The following is a 14,983-nucleotide window of genomic DNA, read 5'->3' on the forward strand; positions in this document are numbered from 1 at the left end:
CATTACCAGCAACTGATCTGAGCAGGACTATTTTTGGACTGTGCAAAATGCATATTAGGAACTTACATTAATCTGAGGTGACCCAGTATGTGTTGTATTTGCATGCTCTGTTAACCAGCAATGACACCCAAGATAAAAGAAGACTGGAGAATGTTCAGTGGGGCGCTGTGACCCACCTGCAACCCAAATTCTGTTTTCCCACTATATTCAGCACAGTATCATCAGTACAACTAACGCAGCTCGCGTTCCCACTGTGCCAAGGTGGGAGGGGCAAGAGCCAGACAAAGTCGCAGTGACATTGTGCACGACCAGGGATGTTCTTCTAATACAGAATGTTGTATTATTAGAAACTGTTGAAACGGAGCCAGCCCGCATGGCTGTGCTTTCAGGCACTCGTTTTATGCACCAAAAGAGATATGTTTGAGTTAAAGGGCAAGGGATAGTTCACCAACAACCCTCCACTGAAACTCAAAAAGGAGATATCCAGTATGTCAAAAGCTGCTGTTTTGGATGATTACACTGCCAAGCTCCAAAAAGAAGAAAACAAGTATCATAAAATTGGTCCATATGACCCATGCACTGTTTTCCAATAGATTTGTGTAAGGAAAAGACAGAGAATTAAGCTGTTGAAGTTCACCTTTCTCTTTCATTTCATGGAAAAGAGCCGCTCGGGCATTCTTTGGAAAGTAGATAATAAGGGTTCAGGAACAACATGAGAGTAATTACATGATGACAAAACTATACCTTTAAAAGCATAGTTTACCCCAAAATTAAAATTCTTTCATCATCTTCGAAACCTGAGAATGTTGATCAACGTTTCTAAAACCTTAAAATAAATCTGTTCATCTGTGTCTTTTTAAGAAGACTTTGATAAAACGGTTTGATTCATATGGATTAATTTCACAATGTTTTTATGAGCTTTTTGAAGTTTAAATCTTTTGGTAAAATACATTTTTAAATGGAAGGACAGAAATCTCTCTGGTTTTGTTAATTTCATTTGTGTTTCAAAAATGAGTGAAAGTCTCATGGGTTTGGAACGACACCTGTGTAATTGATGACAGAATTTTCATTTTTCGATTAACTATCCCTTTAAAGTCAGACTATGTGGATTTTCCAACAAAGCAATGGGGAAGGAATAAATGAAACCATAATAAAATATTTTCCAAATGCAGTCAAACCAAAAATTATTCAGATGTTTTTGATATTTTTCATATATTTTTACTAGTGGGTGCAGGACACTATAGTTCATTTATGTAAGTGAGGATAGCAAAATAAACTGTGACATATTATACCCAAAAATTCTTCATACAGTGGACTACCAGTAAAATTGATAACAATTTGGAACCAAAAATTATTCGTACACTTTGACCTGACCATGTTTTGCTTAAGTGTTATCTGACATAATTAAGATAATTTCTTTCTGACACAGTTTAACTCTGAGATCTTGTCATTTTTATTACCATTTTTTAAACTATAGTGAATAAACTGAATTAATGAATGAAATGTTCAAGGTGTCTGAATAAATTTTGGTTTGACTAAATATATTTGGGGGAGGATGTAATATTTTGTCTATGCTTGTCTTGTAGAGCTCATATAATCTGCATCTTTCTCCCCCAGGACTGAGCTTCCCTTAGGTGCTGATATTGAAATTTCTGATTAAAACTGATTTATGTCAGAATGAATTGCAAAATGTGAGGCTGAAATCCAAATATGCTCCTTGTGCATCCTGAATGCGGCGCAGGAGTGCGTATGCGTGTGAGTGAGTCCATCAAGGAGAGTGTAGGGTTTCTTTACACATTAGTAATCTCCTCTGGCAACCGTGGCTGTCTCTACAAATATATCTCTCCTCCTTTCTGTCCCTCTTGTTCTCCTTCCTTCACTCATTGTCAGGACATCTGTCTGTCTCACAATAGCGCATATCTTAGAAACAGACATCACATGTATGTTGAGTCCAGGGAATCTTGAAGTTAAATGCAAGATAACATACAGTATTATATTCTAACCTAAACTGAACTTAACCTTAACCCTAAACAGTAACAATGTCAACACTGTTACTCCTCATTCAGTAACATACTTTATAAAATGGTTAGTTCCTGTCCTTGATTCTGATTGGTCAATAGCTGTGTTTTATTCACGCTTCACCCAATGGTTCTGTGTATCACTACACAACACCCTTAGCATCCACTCTTAGCAACGTAAAGTGTATGTTCTCAATTGATATTGTTCATTGAGACATACTTTATTATGTAAGAGTATTGTGAGAGAGAGATTGAGTGGGCGAGTTTATTACCTGCATTCAGATAAATGTCCGATGTATTATCTTGTCCTTTTAACAGTTAAGGGGTTTTCCCATGACTGACAGCGCTAGTCAAAGCATTTGTCAGTTGCGTCTTGTTCAGTGTTCACAACAATTCAGTCTTTTCAATGTAAAAGTCTTCACTACTGACTGACACACTCATAAAGACAGTCTTTGCCGCCATCTAATGGCGTAATAATGTAACTTCTGTTGCTGTTCACGGTCAGGGATTATTTTTTCCAGCGGAAGGAATGCTTTTAGTGAAAGTTTACTTCATGAAAGTTGCATTGATACATATTTTTGGTTTTAATATTTGTATTGTGTGGTAACCGCTTTATAAAAGCAATAAGGTACTCAAGGCTAGTGCTGTATCGTGAATAAGTCATGGCCGAAGGGCTTCGCGTCGTGCCAAACAACGCCCTTCAGCCGTGACTTAATCATGATACAGCACAGCCTCTCATACCTTATTGCTTACATATCAACCTGACAGCCAGAAAATGCTTTTGGGAATTCCTTTTCGACTCATTTTATTCATTTGCTACCCTTTTGACTTTAATTCTTTTTTGAGCAATTCTCATCCTAAATATAACTGTTTTCTCTCCAACCACTTTATCTCTCTAATTGCTAAATACGCACCCATGCATGCACACACACACACACACACACACATTGGGTTTGCATGTTTTATGGGGACTTTCCAGACATAATTATTTTTATACCATACAAACTGTATAATCTATCCCCTACCCCTAAACCTTCCCATCACAGAAAACCTTCTGCATTTTTACATTTTCAAAGAACATCACTTAATATTGTTTATAAGCTGTTTTCCTCTTGGGAACCAAAAATGTCCCCACAAGGACAAGGATTTTGGATATTGCCATCTTTGTGCATTTTGTTCACATAACAGGGTATACCTGAACCACACATACACACACAAACATGTTTGTTTTTGTGAATTGTGGGGACATTCCATAGGCGTAATGGTTTTTATACAGTACAAACCGTATATTCTATCCCCCTACACTACCCCTACTCCTAAACCTACCCATCACAGGACACTGTGCACACTTTTACTTTCTCAACAAAAAAAAACAAAAAAACTCATTCTGTATTATTTATAAGCCTTTTGAAAAATGGGGACATGGGGTAATGTCCTTATAAGTCACCCTCAACTTGTAATACGTATGTCTTACCCATGTCATTATACAAATTTGTGTCCTGATATGTCACAAAAAACACGCGCACACACACACACACACACACACACACACACACACACACACACACACACACACACACACACACACATTCTTATACATCTATCTTTGTGGGGACATTCATTGACACAATGACAACACAACTAAGTGCATAACCCAAACCCAAACCCAAACCCTTACCCTAAACCTACCCTTAACCAGTTATAACCTTATCACTAAAACCAAGTCTTGACCCTCAAACAGGCCTTTAAAGGGCTCTCAGAAAGTGAGGACTGGCCAAAATCCCCTCACTTTACCCTCTTTGTCTTCACTCCGATGGTCTAAAACAAAAATATATATAAATAGATAGTTGTACAACCACACAACCCCCTTCCCCCACCCCACACACACACACACACACACACACACACACAGGTTTGTTTTGCTATCTTAGTGGGGACATTTCATAGACATAATGGTTTTTATACTGTACAAACTGTACATTCTATCCCCCTACACTACACCTACCCCTAACCCTACCCATGACAGAAAACATTCTGCATTTTTACATTTTTAATAAAACATTGTTTAGTATGTTCCAAGAAATGTCCTCATATTTCATGTTCATGTCGTAAAACCAGTGTAATACCCATGTCATTATACAAATTTGTGTCCTCATTAATCAAAATACATGCGCGCACACACACACACATGCACATACACACACACACACACACACACACACACAGCTAATATACCTGGAGAAAACTATAGTTTTAATTAATTAATTATAATTTTAAAATATTTTAATTAATGTTTTTCAATATATATTAGTGTTAAAATGTATTCAAATGTATTTGATGGAAAATAAAAATGTAATTTATTCCATTTGTGACTGAAAAGCTGAATTTTCAGCATCATTAATCATTAATCATCATCTTCAGTGTCACATGATGCTTCAGAAATCATTGTAATATGCCAAAGAAACATTTTGGTGCTCAACTTAGAAACATTTCTTCTTATTAGGAAATTCTTAATATTTTGAGAACAATGTGATACTTTTTTTTTTTGGATTCTTTGATTAATAAAACATTCAAAAGAACAGCATTTGTTTGTAATAAATGCTTGCATTTTGGCAAAAAAAAATCAAGTCTTTACACTTGTAATCAATTTAATGCATTGTTGCTAAATAAAACTATTCATTTCTTTAAAAAAAATAATTTGAAAAAAGAAAATTAAAATCTAACTGACCTCAAACTGCAGGGTATATATAGAATAAACATTGATATTTCTGATGCAATAGGCCTACTAATGAGCTGCAGGACAACAATACACAATCTTACTGCCTGTTTTTAAAGCCACAAGCTCTCACAAAAAGCCTGAAGAAACCACTGATCAGTTATTTAGAGTACCTATGGATTCACTCATCAGCACACAAGAGGAAGGATTCTGGGATATGAGCCCACAGACAAGTTTCCATTAACACTCAAACAGCACGCACACTAACTGTAAAACATATGCATTTCTGGCATTCTCCACAACTGTCTGGCATTCTCCACCTGTGGAGTTCAGCACTGTACGATATTAGGAGTGGAAAGCAGATGTGCTTCCTCTGCAGAAGGGGGTGAGCATTCAACCAGCTGTAAGCAATCCACAAAGTTTCCAGTTAGCTTGTTAGGGAAGCCAGAGAAGTTGGGGGCGGGAAAAAAAAGTCCTCCATGTGGTCTAATGTCTCAGGGTTGGACAAAGAACTTTAAGCCATTTACAACTCTTTCTTTAAAACATCAAACATTATTTAATAGATTCAACACCATTTTGTGGTACCACTGAAATCTTCCAAAACCCTACAATTATGAGAGTCAAATGACCAAGAAAACAAAATTAGACTTAGTATATTATATGTGGGCATGGGAACGGGAAGACTGCCACTGTGTGGGTTTACTTTAGCTGTCCTCTGGGGACAAATTTGTCCAAACCTGTCTAAATCTGTCAAAACTCCCTTTGGACACATCCAGTGACGTCCTCAAATATAAAAATGAACATAACATAACATAACATAAAACACATGAGATTAAATCACAATGTTTAATTACATATATAAGTAAATGTATTTGTGTGGACATACATTTTAAAAAACATGTCAACTCCAGTGTGCACAAGAATATCAAATTGACACAGGGAGAGATTCTGGTCCACTGCCATTCACTCTGAATCTGACTCAGCTTTAACTTTGCCCGAGTGTTTGAGTGATAAAAATAGCTCCCAGCTGTTTTCAAAGTGCTCAGCAAATACCTACAAAAAGACTCCCTGCTGAACTAAGGTGTTAAAAAACTGACCACAGACACATAAGCAAAGCACAAGAACATAATATACTAGCAAAACCTTTCTTTCTGGGAAGATCTAAAACTCTGGAGCCATAGTTCAAAGTTAAACCCACGCCATAAAGACTATGAGCTGGCTGATTTCCAAAGGGCAAATAATGCTCATTCTACGCTCTGGAATAAGGCTAGTAATGGGAAAGGCCTATGTATTGAACTGCTTAAGCATGAAATTTGATTATGCTTGTAGTCAAAGTGCAACATGGCAAGGACACTAACGCAAATGTTGTAGATGTGCGATTCAAAACTGAGGAGACGCTAACTGATCTAGCAGTATCATCCCAGAGGCCATGAAACATGAGACATGAGGCTCCAGGTCCAAAAAAACAGGGAGCATCACTCAAGCTTGATGGACACAGAATTCACCACATGAGCTGGGAAACACCCTAAAATGTCTTGAAACAAAGACCACACAGTTAATGGATATTAATACATAATGCTGAACAATGCATCTCAATGAAGTTTTTCTATTATGATATGCTTCAGTTTCCAAGTCAAACAAACAACCATAGCATAGAGTTGCTCTTTTTATTTCTTTTTTTTTTTTGGTTCAAATATGCCTACACAAAGAAAATGGTTTTGCACAGTCCCAATCGCCCTCTTCCCAGCATACACATGGGGCATGAATAAGGTTATATTTTTTGACCATTTGCCAGTTTGAACTGCACAGTTATTTGTGATTTTGTCAGTAACATTTTGTCCTCTACTTAAAATAATCAGTTTTTTATATGCACTTTGCTCTCAATGAACACAACAAATGAAAAGTTTGGGGTAAGGACAATTATTTTTTTATTTAAAACTTTTATTCTGCAAGGATGCACTGAATCGTTCAAAAGTGATATTAAAGACATTTGCAATGTCACAAAAGACGTCTACTTCAAATAAATGCTGTTCTTCTTAACTTTCTATTTAATAAAGAATCTTGAAAAAAATTATCATAGTTTTTAGCAAAAATATTAATTGTTACAACTGTTCTGAACATTGACAATAATAAGAAATGTTGGTAACACTTTACAATAAGGTTCATTTGTTTAACATTAGTTAACATTAACATTAGTTAATGTGTTAACTAACATGAACTAACCATGAGCAATACATTTGTTACTGTATTTGTTAATCTTTGTTAATGTCAGTTAATAAAAATCCAGCTGTTCATAGTTTGTGCATGTACTTCACACTGCTTTAATGTTAACAAATATAACTCTTGATCTTAATAATGTATTAGTAAATGTTGAAATTAACATTAACAAAGATTAAACAATGGTTATTGTAAAGTGTTACCAAAATGTTTTTTTGATCCAATCAGCATATTAGAATGATTTCTAAAGGCTTTTGAGAGACTGCTGCTGAAAATTCAGCTTTGCCATCACAGGAATAAATTACAGTTTAAAATATATTAAAGGGCACCTATTATGCCCCTTTTTACAAGATGTAATATTGGTCTTGGGTGTCCCCAGAATGTATTTGTGAAGTTTCAGCACAAAATACCCCACAGTTAATTTATTATAACCATTTGAAAATGTCATTTTTGGGGCCTGTTTTAAAAAGAGCTGTTTTGGTGTGTACCACCTTAAATATAAATGAGCTGCATATCCCCGCCCTGCCTTTGGATGAGGGCGTAACTTGCATACCTATGGAAATAAACAGAGGGTAGAAGCAGAATGGCTGAGAGTGAGAGACCCGCTGTTTTGTATGGCATTCAGCCGTACATGTTTGAACCGGAATCAGACCCAGATGATGAAGAGACTCCGGCAGAAGAAACACAATTGAGAATGGAGCAGGACGTCTCTGAATGGTTATTTGATACATTTATGTACTTATAGAGTTTTAATCGCGTCCCCTTTGCAATTACGGATGTGCAACACACACACACACACACTGTGATAACGTTCGCGCAATTTTTTGAAACTACAAACACAAATACTGTGATAACGTTTGCTAAGTAAACATACACAGTTTTTAATACAATATCTTTAAAAAAATATATATATACGTGTGGATACACACTATACATACAAGGTTTAAATTATATACACAGACATTCTACGACGACGACAACAACTTTAGACGCATTTGTTATTGAATTGGCTGACATCGACTGAAATGACTATTTGCTCAAAAAACATTAAATACACTTACTTCTTCTGGAGGTGACGTTGGATCGCGAACAGTAGGCAACGATCCACACTTGAGGATTAACTTTGAAGCAAGACCTGCTTTGAATTGACCCTCGTTCTTAAAACAGTCAGTCAAAAAATGATTCGCGCAAACATAAACGTATTTTGGAATTTTGAGTGGCGCCTTTCTTTCGTAAATAAAATCCATCCACTGCGTTTTCAGTGGCTCTGATGTCGGAAGTAAGTGAAAACTACTATATTCATTATTACATCCCACAACAGAACACTTATGTTTCTTAGGAGACATTACCGGCTGTCGTTGAAACAATGGAGGATGGTTGACCGATCACCGAGGACGGGGTCTATGCCAAAACCAGATTGTCAATCAAACCACGTGGGTGGGGCTTAGCACAATTCTACGTCACAGTGAGAGCAATCTTAGAACAGGGCGTTCTGAGACAGTGCTTATGAATTATTGAGATTGTAAAAAAACCACTGGGTGGATTTTTCTCATTCTAGGGTGGTTTTGCTCACACACTGCCAACACACATTTATGGTCAAACACCATGTAAAAGTGAATTTTGCATAATAGGTGCCCTTTAAAATACAAATTTATTCTAAATTGTAATCAATAATACTGTAACGATATCTCACAATTTTTTCTGTATTTTTAAATCAAATAAATGTAGCCTTGGTGAGCATAAAAGACTTCTTTCAAAAACGTTAAAAAATCTTACTGACACCAAACTTTTGAACAGTAGTGTACATTGAACTGTATGCCAATTTTTAAGTTATTGGACGCATGAAAATATCAAGTAGATGAATTCAATTCAAAATAACCATGCAAACGGTTTACTTAAAGGCACAATATGTAAGATTTTTGGATTAAAATATCCAAAAACCACTAGAACAAAGTTTTGTTGTCTTGTGTACTTACATTATCCCAAATGTTTCCAAGAATGTTTAAATCCAGAGAAATAAGCAATTTTAACCAGAACACGGACCATGTCCGTGTGTCACCTATCAATGACAACAAACCCACGTTACCCTCGGTTTCCGGTTTTATTTTGTAGAAACCATGATGGAAACACCAAAGACACTTTAATAATATTATGTTTTTATTAGACAGGTGAGCACCTGTTTGGATACATTAATTGACAGAAAACTAATCATGTTATAAAGCTCAACACAGTAAATCTTATTGTTAAATCTCGTTTTCTCTATTTACCACAAGTACCATGTTTTACCATGACTAATATCGATCTAGCTTACTGCAGTGTGCAACAAGTGTCTCATAGTAGCTGCAGAGCGAAGGCACAGAGTAGCATTATAACAACTTTCAACACACAAATGTATCTAATATGATAAAACAGCGCTACATTACCCCACAAACACATGACCAGAAGAAGCGGAAGTGGTCATCTATGGCATAATAAAAGCTCCAATGCTCTCGAGCCGTGTGTCGCACTGGACTCTCATTAGCAATCACTCCACTCCAATGGCTTTCAGCCACACCCTGCTTCATTCTACAGTAATGTTAATAAATCTTTAAAACATTAGCTCATCCATGAATATGATTTCTGCCTGAGTCCCGTCAGATTCTTTTCCACCGGCTGTAGACGTGAAGACAACACCTCCCATGAATGCAACAAAATCAAGGCGTCATCAAGCTACACGTTTGTTTTTAATAGGCGACCTCTAGCGGCGAAAAATTACGTATTGTGCCTTTAAGTTCTATGAAGACTTATGACAGGTCCTAAACCCTCAGAGAGTAAAGATGACATTTTATAACATCCGAATAATGGCAAAAGTGCACAGATGTGCTAACTGCTTTGTGCTTCTTTCAAGAAGCATTCATGGGTGGAACGGGTGACATCAGACTCAGATCTGAGGACATTAATCATTTGCCTCATAGCACAGCAAAAGCCACAAGACACTATGAAGGGGTGGGGGAGATTGGGGAGGAGAGCGCAGTCATAGAGCATCTGAAGCAGACAGGCTCTGGCATTAGGAGGTTATGGGTTTGGGCACAAAGATGCAGTCACGCATCAGGAGAAGAGGGGCTCAGAACGACAAGAAAGAAGGGCAGAGGAACCGCAGTAAAGAAAGAAAAAAACTCCCTGACAGAAATTTCTTTTCTTGTTCGAAATCCATTTTACTTCCGCAAAGTGAAATATTTCTCAAGATATAATATAAGGCAGGACATCTGTTTATTCATTGGGTCTTGATTGGTTGGATGTTCAGTATAAGAATGGACTATAATTCATGATGTCAGCTGAAAAGGAAAGTGATTTTAGAGGCAGAACAAGTTAGTCCTATTCAATTTCGATTTTTTTTTTTTTTAATTTAGAATAACATAAACCAACAAATCATTCCTAATAAGTAGAACACGCATTAAAAATGTAAATTGCATAATTTTTGAATATCATATGTCAACTTTAACTTGTTAGATTAGGTACAAGCTCACAACACAGATCAGACACAGACCTGAGGACATCAGACTGTGATTTACATATTAGCAAATTCTGTCTAAACCTGAAACAATTTCAAGCAAAGAGTGGATTCAGATTGCTTGCATTTGACAGATGATTGCTTCTATGCCCTGAGCTGTTCTTGTGTCCAATCTGTCATAGAGTGGGTTTATATTAGTTTGAAAATGTTGTGGAACACACTACACCTGACAACTGTAGTTTAAGGCCAGCAAATGAGACTATATTTACTCGATGGAGAATATGATCTTTGAGCAGCTCTCTTACACTTGCAAGAGAGCGGACACTAGGTTGATACTGTCAGCATCTGAGTTAAGCTTCATTACATAATTATATGGTAAAAAGGCAAGGTTTCACATGTTTGAGTTTAAAATAATATATGGATACGTGACAGGCTCTGCTCAACTAAAAATAACTCACAGGACACAGGTGGTGCATTAGGTTTTGATGACCACTTGTCTGGCACCAGCAGCCTTAGTGTTATAAAACCACATAAAAATGCCATACATTTGTTTGTTAAAGGATTACACTGAAAGTGTATCATTTATACTTTAAAATGAAAGATTTAAATGGATAGTTCACCCAAAAAATGAAATTCTGGCACTCACCCTCATGTCTGTCCAAATATGTATGACTTTCTTTATTCTGCAATGCTTTAAAGAAGATATTTTGAAGGTTACAATTGACTTCCATTATATGGACAGTTACATTATTTCTCAAAATAGACCTTATTTTATGGTCCACAGCAAGAAAAAATAAATAAAATAAAGTTATAAAGGGTAAACTATCAATTTAATGGATTTACATTGAGCATTTTAAAATTAGTATACAATATGATCTCATTCATTTGCTACTTTTAAAGAGTAAAGTATTCCTCCAGAGTATTGAGTCAGTGAGCTGAAGAACCGATTTAGTCACATTTTTGTGAATTGGATCAACGCGATTCATTGAAAAGATCCGACTCAAATGAATCATTCATTCACGAAGACAAACATTCGCTGCATTCGACTTGAAATGTAGTGAACGAGTCATGCGAACCACTTTTATGATACTTCTATGGTCATTTTGTGTTATATTTTTAGGCTTGACATCTTTAGTTAGCCTCCCTTTCAATGTCAATAATATGTCAATAATGTCAATAAAAATAAATTTTCCAAAATGTCTCTTTTTTCAGAAGAAATAAATACCTAACAACATTCTAGTGAGTAAACAAATAACACTTAAGGATTATTTATTTAGGCCTATTTATTTATTTGGATGAACTATCCCTTTTGCCTCCGTAGAAACGCGACGCAACGACCAAAGACGTCAGTCTCACGCATGTGTGCCAACATAGAGCAACTACTGTGATAAAAAGCGCAGACGGAACGCGTCCTGTTTTAAGTGCAACTTGTGGTTGAAGGAGTACCAGTCAAATACAAAAACTTCAAATTATATCAAACCCACCAATAATTGTTGATATCAACAAATGCAACAACTCCGTCATCATAACAATACTAGCAAGTTTTGTGCTTTCTACTTACAGTTGGGAGTCGGGAAACTGTATAGCGCTTCCACTGCTGAATAAAGACAGAAGTAGAAGAAGAGCTGCGGACAGTCTGAGCGTATCCATTATTCTGTCTGACATCATTTAGTTTCTCCCACTAAAATCCACTGAAGTAACCCTCCTAAAGCAGCCGAGCTGCCGCCATGAGCGCGCGCTACTTCCACAAACAAATCACAGATGCTTTTGGTCCCTCCAGCTACTTCTGTCTTTGCCCTGTTGAATTAGTTTAGATTTTTCTCAAGAGGTGTGAAGACTGTTAGGGGGAGTCAGGTGTGGGGCGTTTCCGTGTCTCTCCGGTTTGCCAGTACGTTAAAGAGTCTGTTTTAGACTGTGCGCGCCGTGGTGGATCAGTTTCCACACGCCCCCCACCCATCTGCGCGCGATCATCATCAAGCGTGTCGCTCCATACAAGGAGCCCGAGCTGCACAGTTGATACGAGCTGCGATGCATCAATGAGCTCATATCTTTGAAAGTTAGTTACAGATAGATAGATAGATAGATAGATAGATAGATAGATAGATAGATAGATAGATAGATAGATAGATAGATAGATAGATAGATAGATAGATGTTTGTATAATAGTTTCATGACAAACCCAGCAATTGGGTTAAATGTTTGAAAAAGGTGCTGGGCCGTTTTATTTAACCCAACTATTGTTAAAAAATGACTATATGGCTGGCTTAAAATGAACCCAAAATTGGTTGGAAATTAAAAATCAGACACATAATTATTAGAGGCAACAATAATAATCAAAAGGTGAACATTTAATAATAAGCAATGTAATAAATGTTTAATTATTATTCGTTAAACTTATTAATAAATGTTCATTTTATTAAACATACTAATGAATGTTAATTTCCAACATTTGGGTTAATTTTAAGCAAGAAATACAGTCATTTTTAAACAATAGTTGAGTTAAATAAAATTACCCAGCACACTGGGTAAACATTTAACCCATTCACTGGGTTTGTCCATTTTCAACCCAACTTGGGTTGTTTTTAACCCAGCATTTTTAGAGTGTATGTTCACGAGTGGTTTAATAATGAGTGGTTTTCATAAAATGTGTTTAAAATTAAAAATTAATTAAAACTAAATGAATGATCCCATGATTGGAACCCCTGAAAGGTTCTATGAAGTGCCTGACAGAACCCCTTGGGTTAGTGCACCCAAAAATGAAAATTCTGTCATTAATTATGACAGAACCCAAGGACTTTGTTCATCTTCGGAACACAAATTAAGATATTTTTGATGAAATCTGAGAGCTTTCTGACCTCTGATATAGTCTATAGACTGCAACGTTATTACCACTTTCAAGGCCCAGAAAGGTAGTAAAGACATCGTTTAAATAGTCCATGTGACTACAGTGGTTCAACCTTAATGTTATGAAGCGATGAGAATACTTTTTGTGTGGATAAAGTCTTTATTTTTGTTTGTTTAACCCTTTAAGGTTCTTCTAAGAGTGACTGTAAGAAAAATGTACGTTTTTGAACTTTTAAAGATTTGCACTAACTCTTAAAAAGGTGTCTATCATCAAATGGCGAAGAGGAAATAAATCTTCTATGACAGTATAAATAGAATTTTAATAACTTTTTGCAGGTTAGATTGCTCCCCAAGGTTATGATTTCTATTTTATGAAAAGATATGCAGTGTTTGCTGTCTATGCAGTGGAGGGGAGGGGAGCTGCACTGAGCAAATGAGCAGCTAACTCTGATCTCAGCAAATATGAGGATTTACACAAGCGCGCATTTGAAGAACTGTGTGCGTGTTAGTACCTTAAATACAGTATGTGAGGTGGTGAGTTCATTTTGAACCAAAGCAGGAGATATGGAGCGACCAAATAATGCTGCTGTAGGACAAATGACAAATTATACTTCAAAGACATCTAATAGATATATGATTATGTATAAGGCTAAAGGCAGATATGTCTTTCAATTAAATTAATTTGCGCTTTTTTGTGAAGTGTTTTGCATTCACCTTTTAAAGTGTTTTTGTTTCCTCAATGTGAGACACCAGGTCGCAGCAGTACATAAAGACAAAACTCATTCTCATAAAAGCATCCTCACGGATCCAGCAGCACCCTCATAACCTCATTTTAAGTGGATTACAGGGCTTTAGTTAGATTAGGTGGTATTAGCAAGAAGCAACATCCAACACAAATGCAACCAAAACAGCAGAGTGGCATTGAGAGCAGCATCAAGAACCACTGCTGGCACTTTAGCTTAATACATTCATAAATGACAAATGACACTGAACATGAATAAATAGGCTACATAAAGAAGTAAAACAGAAACAGAAAACAGATAGTAAGGAAGAGCAAGTTCAAGTGAAATATTTTCACAATCCTCACATGAAGCCTTGTGTATTTTGCTGTAATTGAGGGGCTTTTTCTCTTCAGATGATGAGGTTGTGGAGTGTGACAGCATCTGAAATATGCAACTGAGTTTAGAGTTACAGTGTGTCTTTTTCATTTATTTATGTAAAAACAATTGAATGAAATGAAAAATTAAAATGAAGGCCAAATTAGCAAAAATTGACAATACATGAGCCATTCACAATGTCAAAAGGAAAAAGTGATATAAAGTCATGGAATAGCTTTAATGTTTTTTGTGACTGGTTATGTTTATGCATAAACCCATGTAACAATATGGATCACTAATTCAATATCTCTGTTACTTACTTAGTGGAGAAGAGAAGTAGCCTATCCTTAACTGAACAGAGCGGGTCAACATGTTCTGTTAAACTAAAAAGAGAAAAATATTTTGAAAAATATTGGTAGGAAACCAGTAACAATTTGAAATTTAAATTTTTTAGATATTTTAAGAAAGAAATTTACCTGTTGAGAGTGTGTTGACAGTCTATATAGTTGGATAGCTGAGCTCTAGTAAAGAGGTGGCTTTGACAGTTGCAGATTTGAAAAATAAAAAGGCGGGAAAGAGCCCTACTCAAAAGCCGCTTTTC

At 36.2% G+C, this 14,983-nt stretch overlaps 1 protein-coding gene across 6 annotated transcripts in view; it reads right to left on the reverse strand.

Annotated features, from left to right (window-relative positions):
- The window catches only part of cacna2d1a (calcium channel, voltage-dependent, alpha 2/delta subunit 1a), a 93,916-nt gene extending 79,525 nt beyond the window's left edge, over window positions 1-14,391 (reverse strand). For 3 of the 6 annotated variants that reach the window (XM_048157068.1, XM_048157067.1, XM_048157066.1), the window contains exon 1: window positions 12,003-12,383. In XM_048157068.1, the coding sequence (XP_048013025.1) occupies window positions 12,003-12,109 (107 nt within the window). In that variant the 5' untranslated portion in view covers window positions 12,110-12,383. Of the gene's footprint in view, window positions 1-12,002; window positions 12,384-14,372 lie in introns of those variants that run through there. The other 3 variants (XM_048157071.1, XM_048157069.1, XM_048157070.1) reach the window with 2 other exon arrangements.
- Window positions 14,392-14,983: the final 592 nt, after the last annotated feature.

The sequence above is a fragment of the Megalobrama amblycephala genome, linkage group LG14, assembly GCF_018812025.1.
Source record: "Megalobrama amblycephala isolate DHTTF-2021 linkage group LG14, ASM1881202v1, whole genome shotgun sequence".
Taxonomy (NCBI): Eukaryota; Metazoa; Chordata; class Actinopteri; order Cypriniformes; family Xenocyprididae; genus Megalobrama; species Megalobrama amblycephala.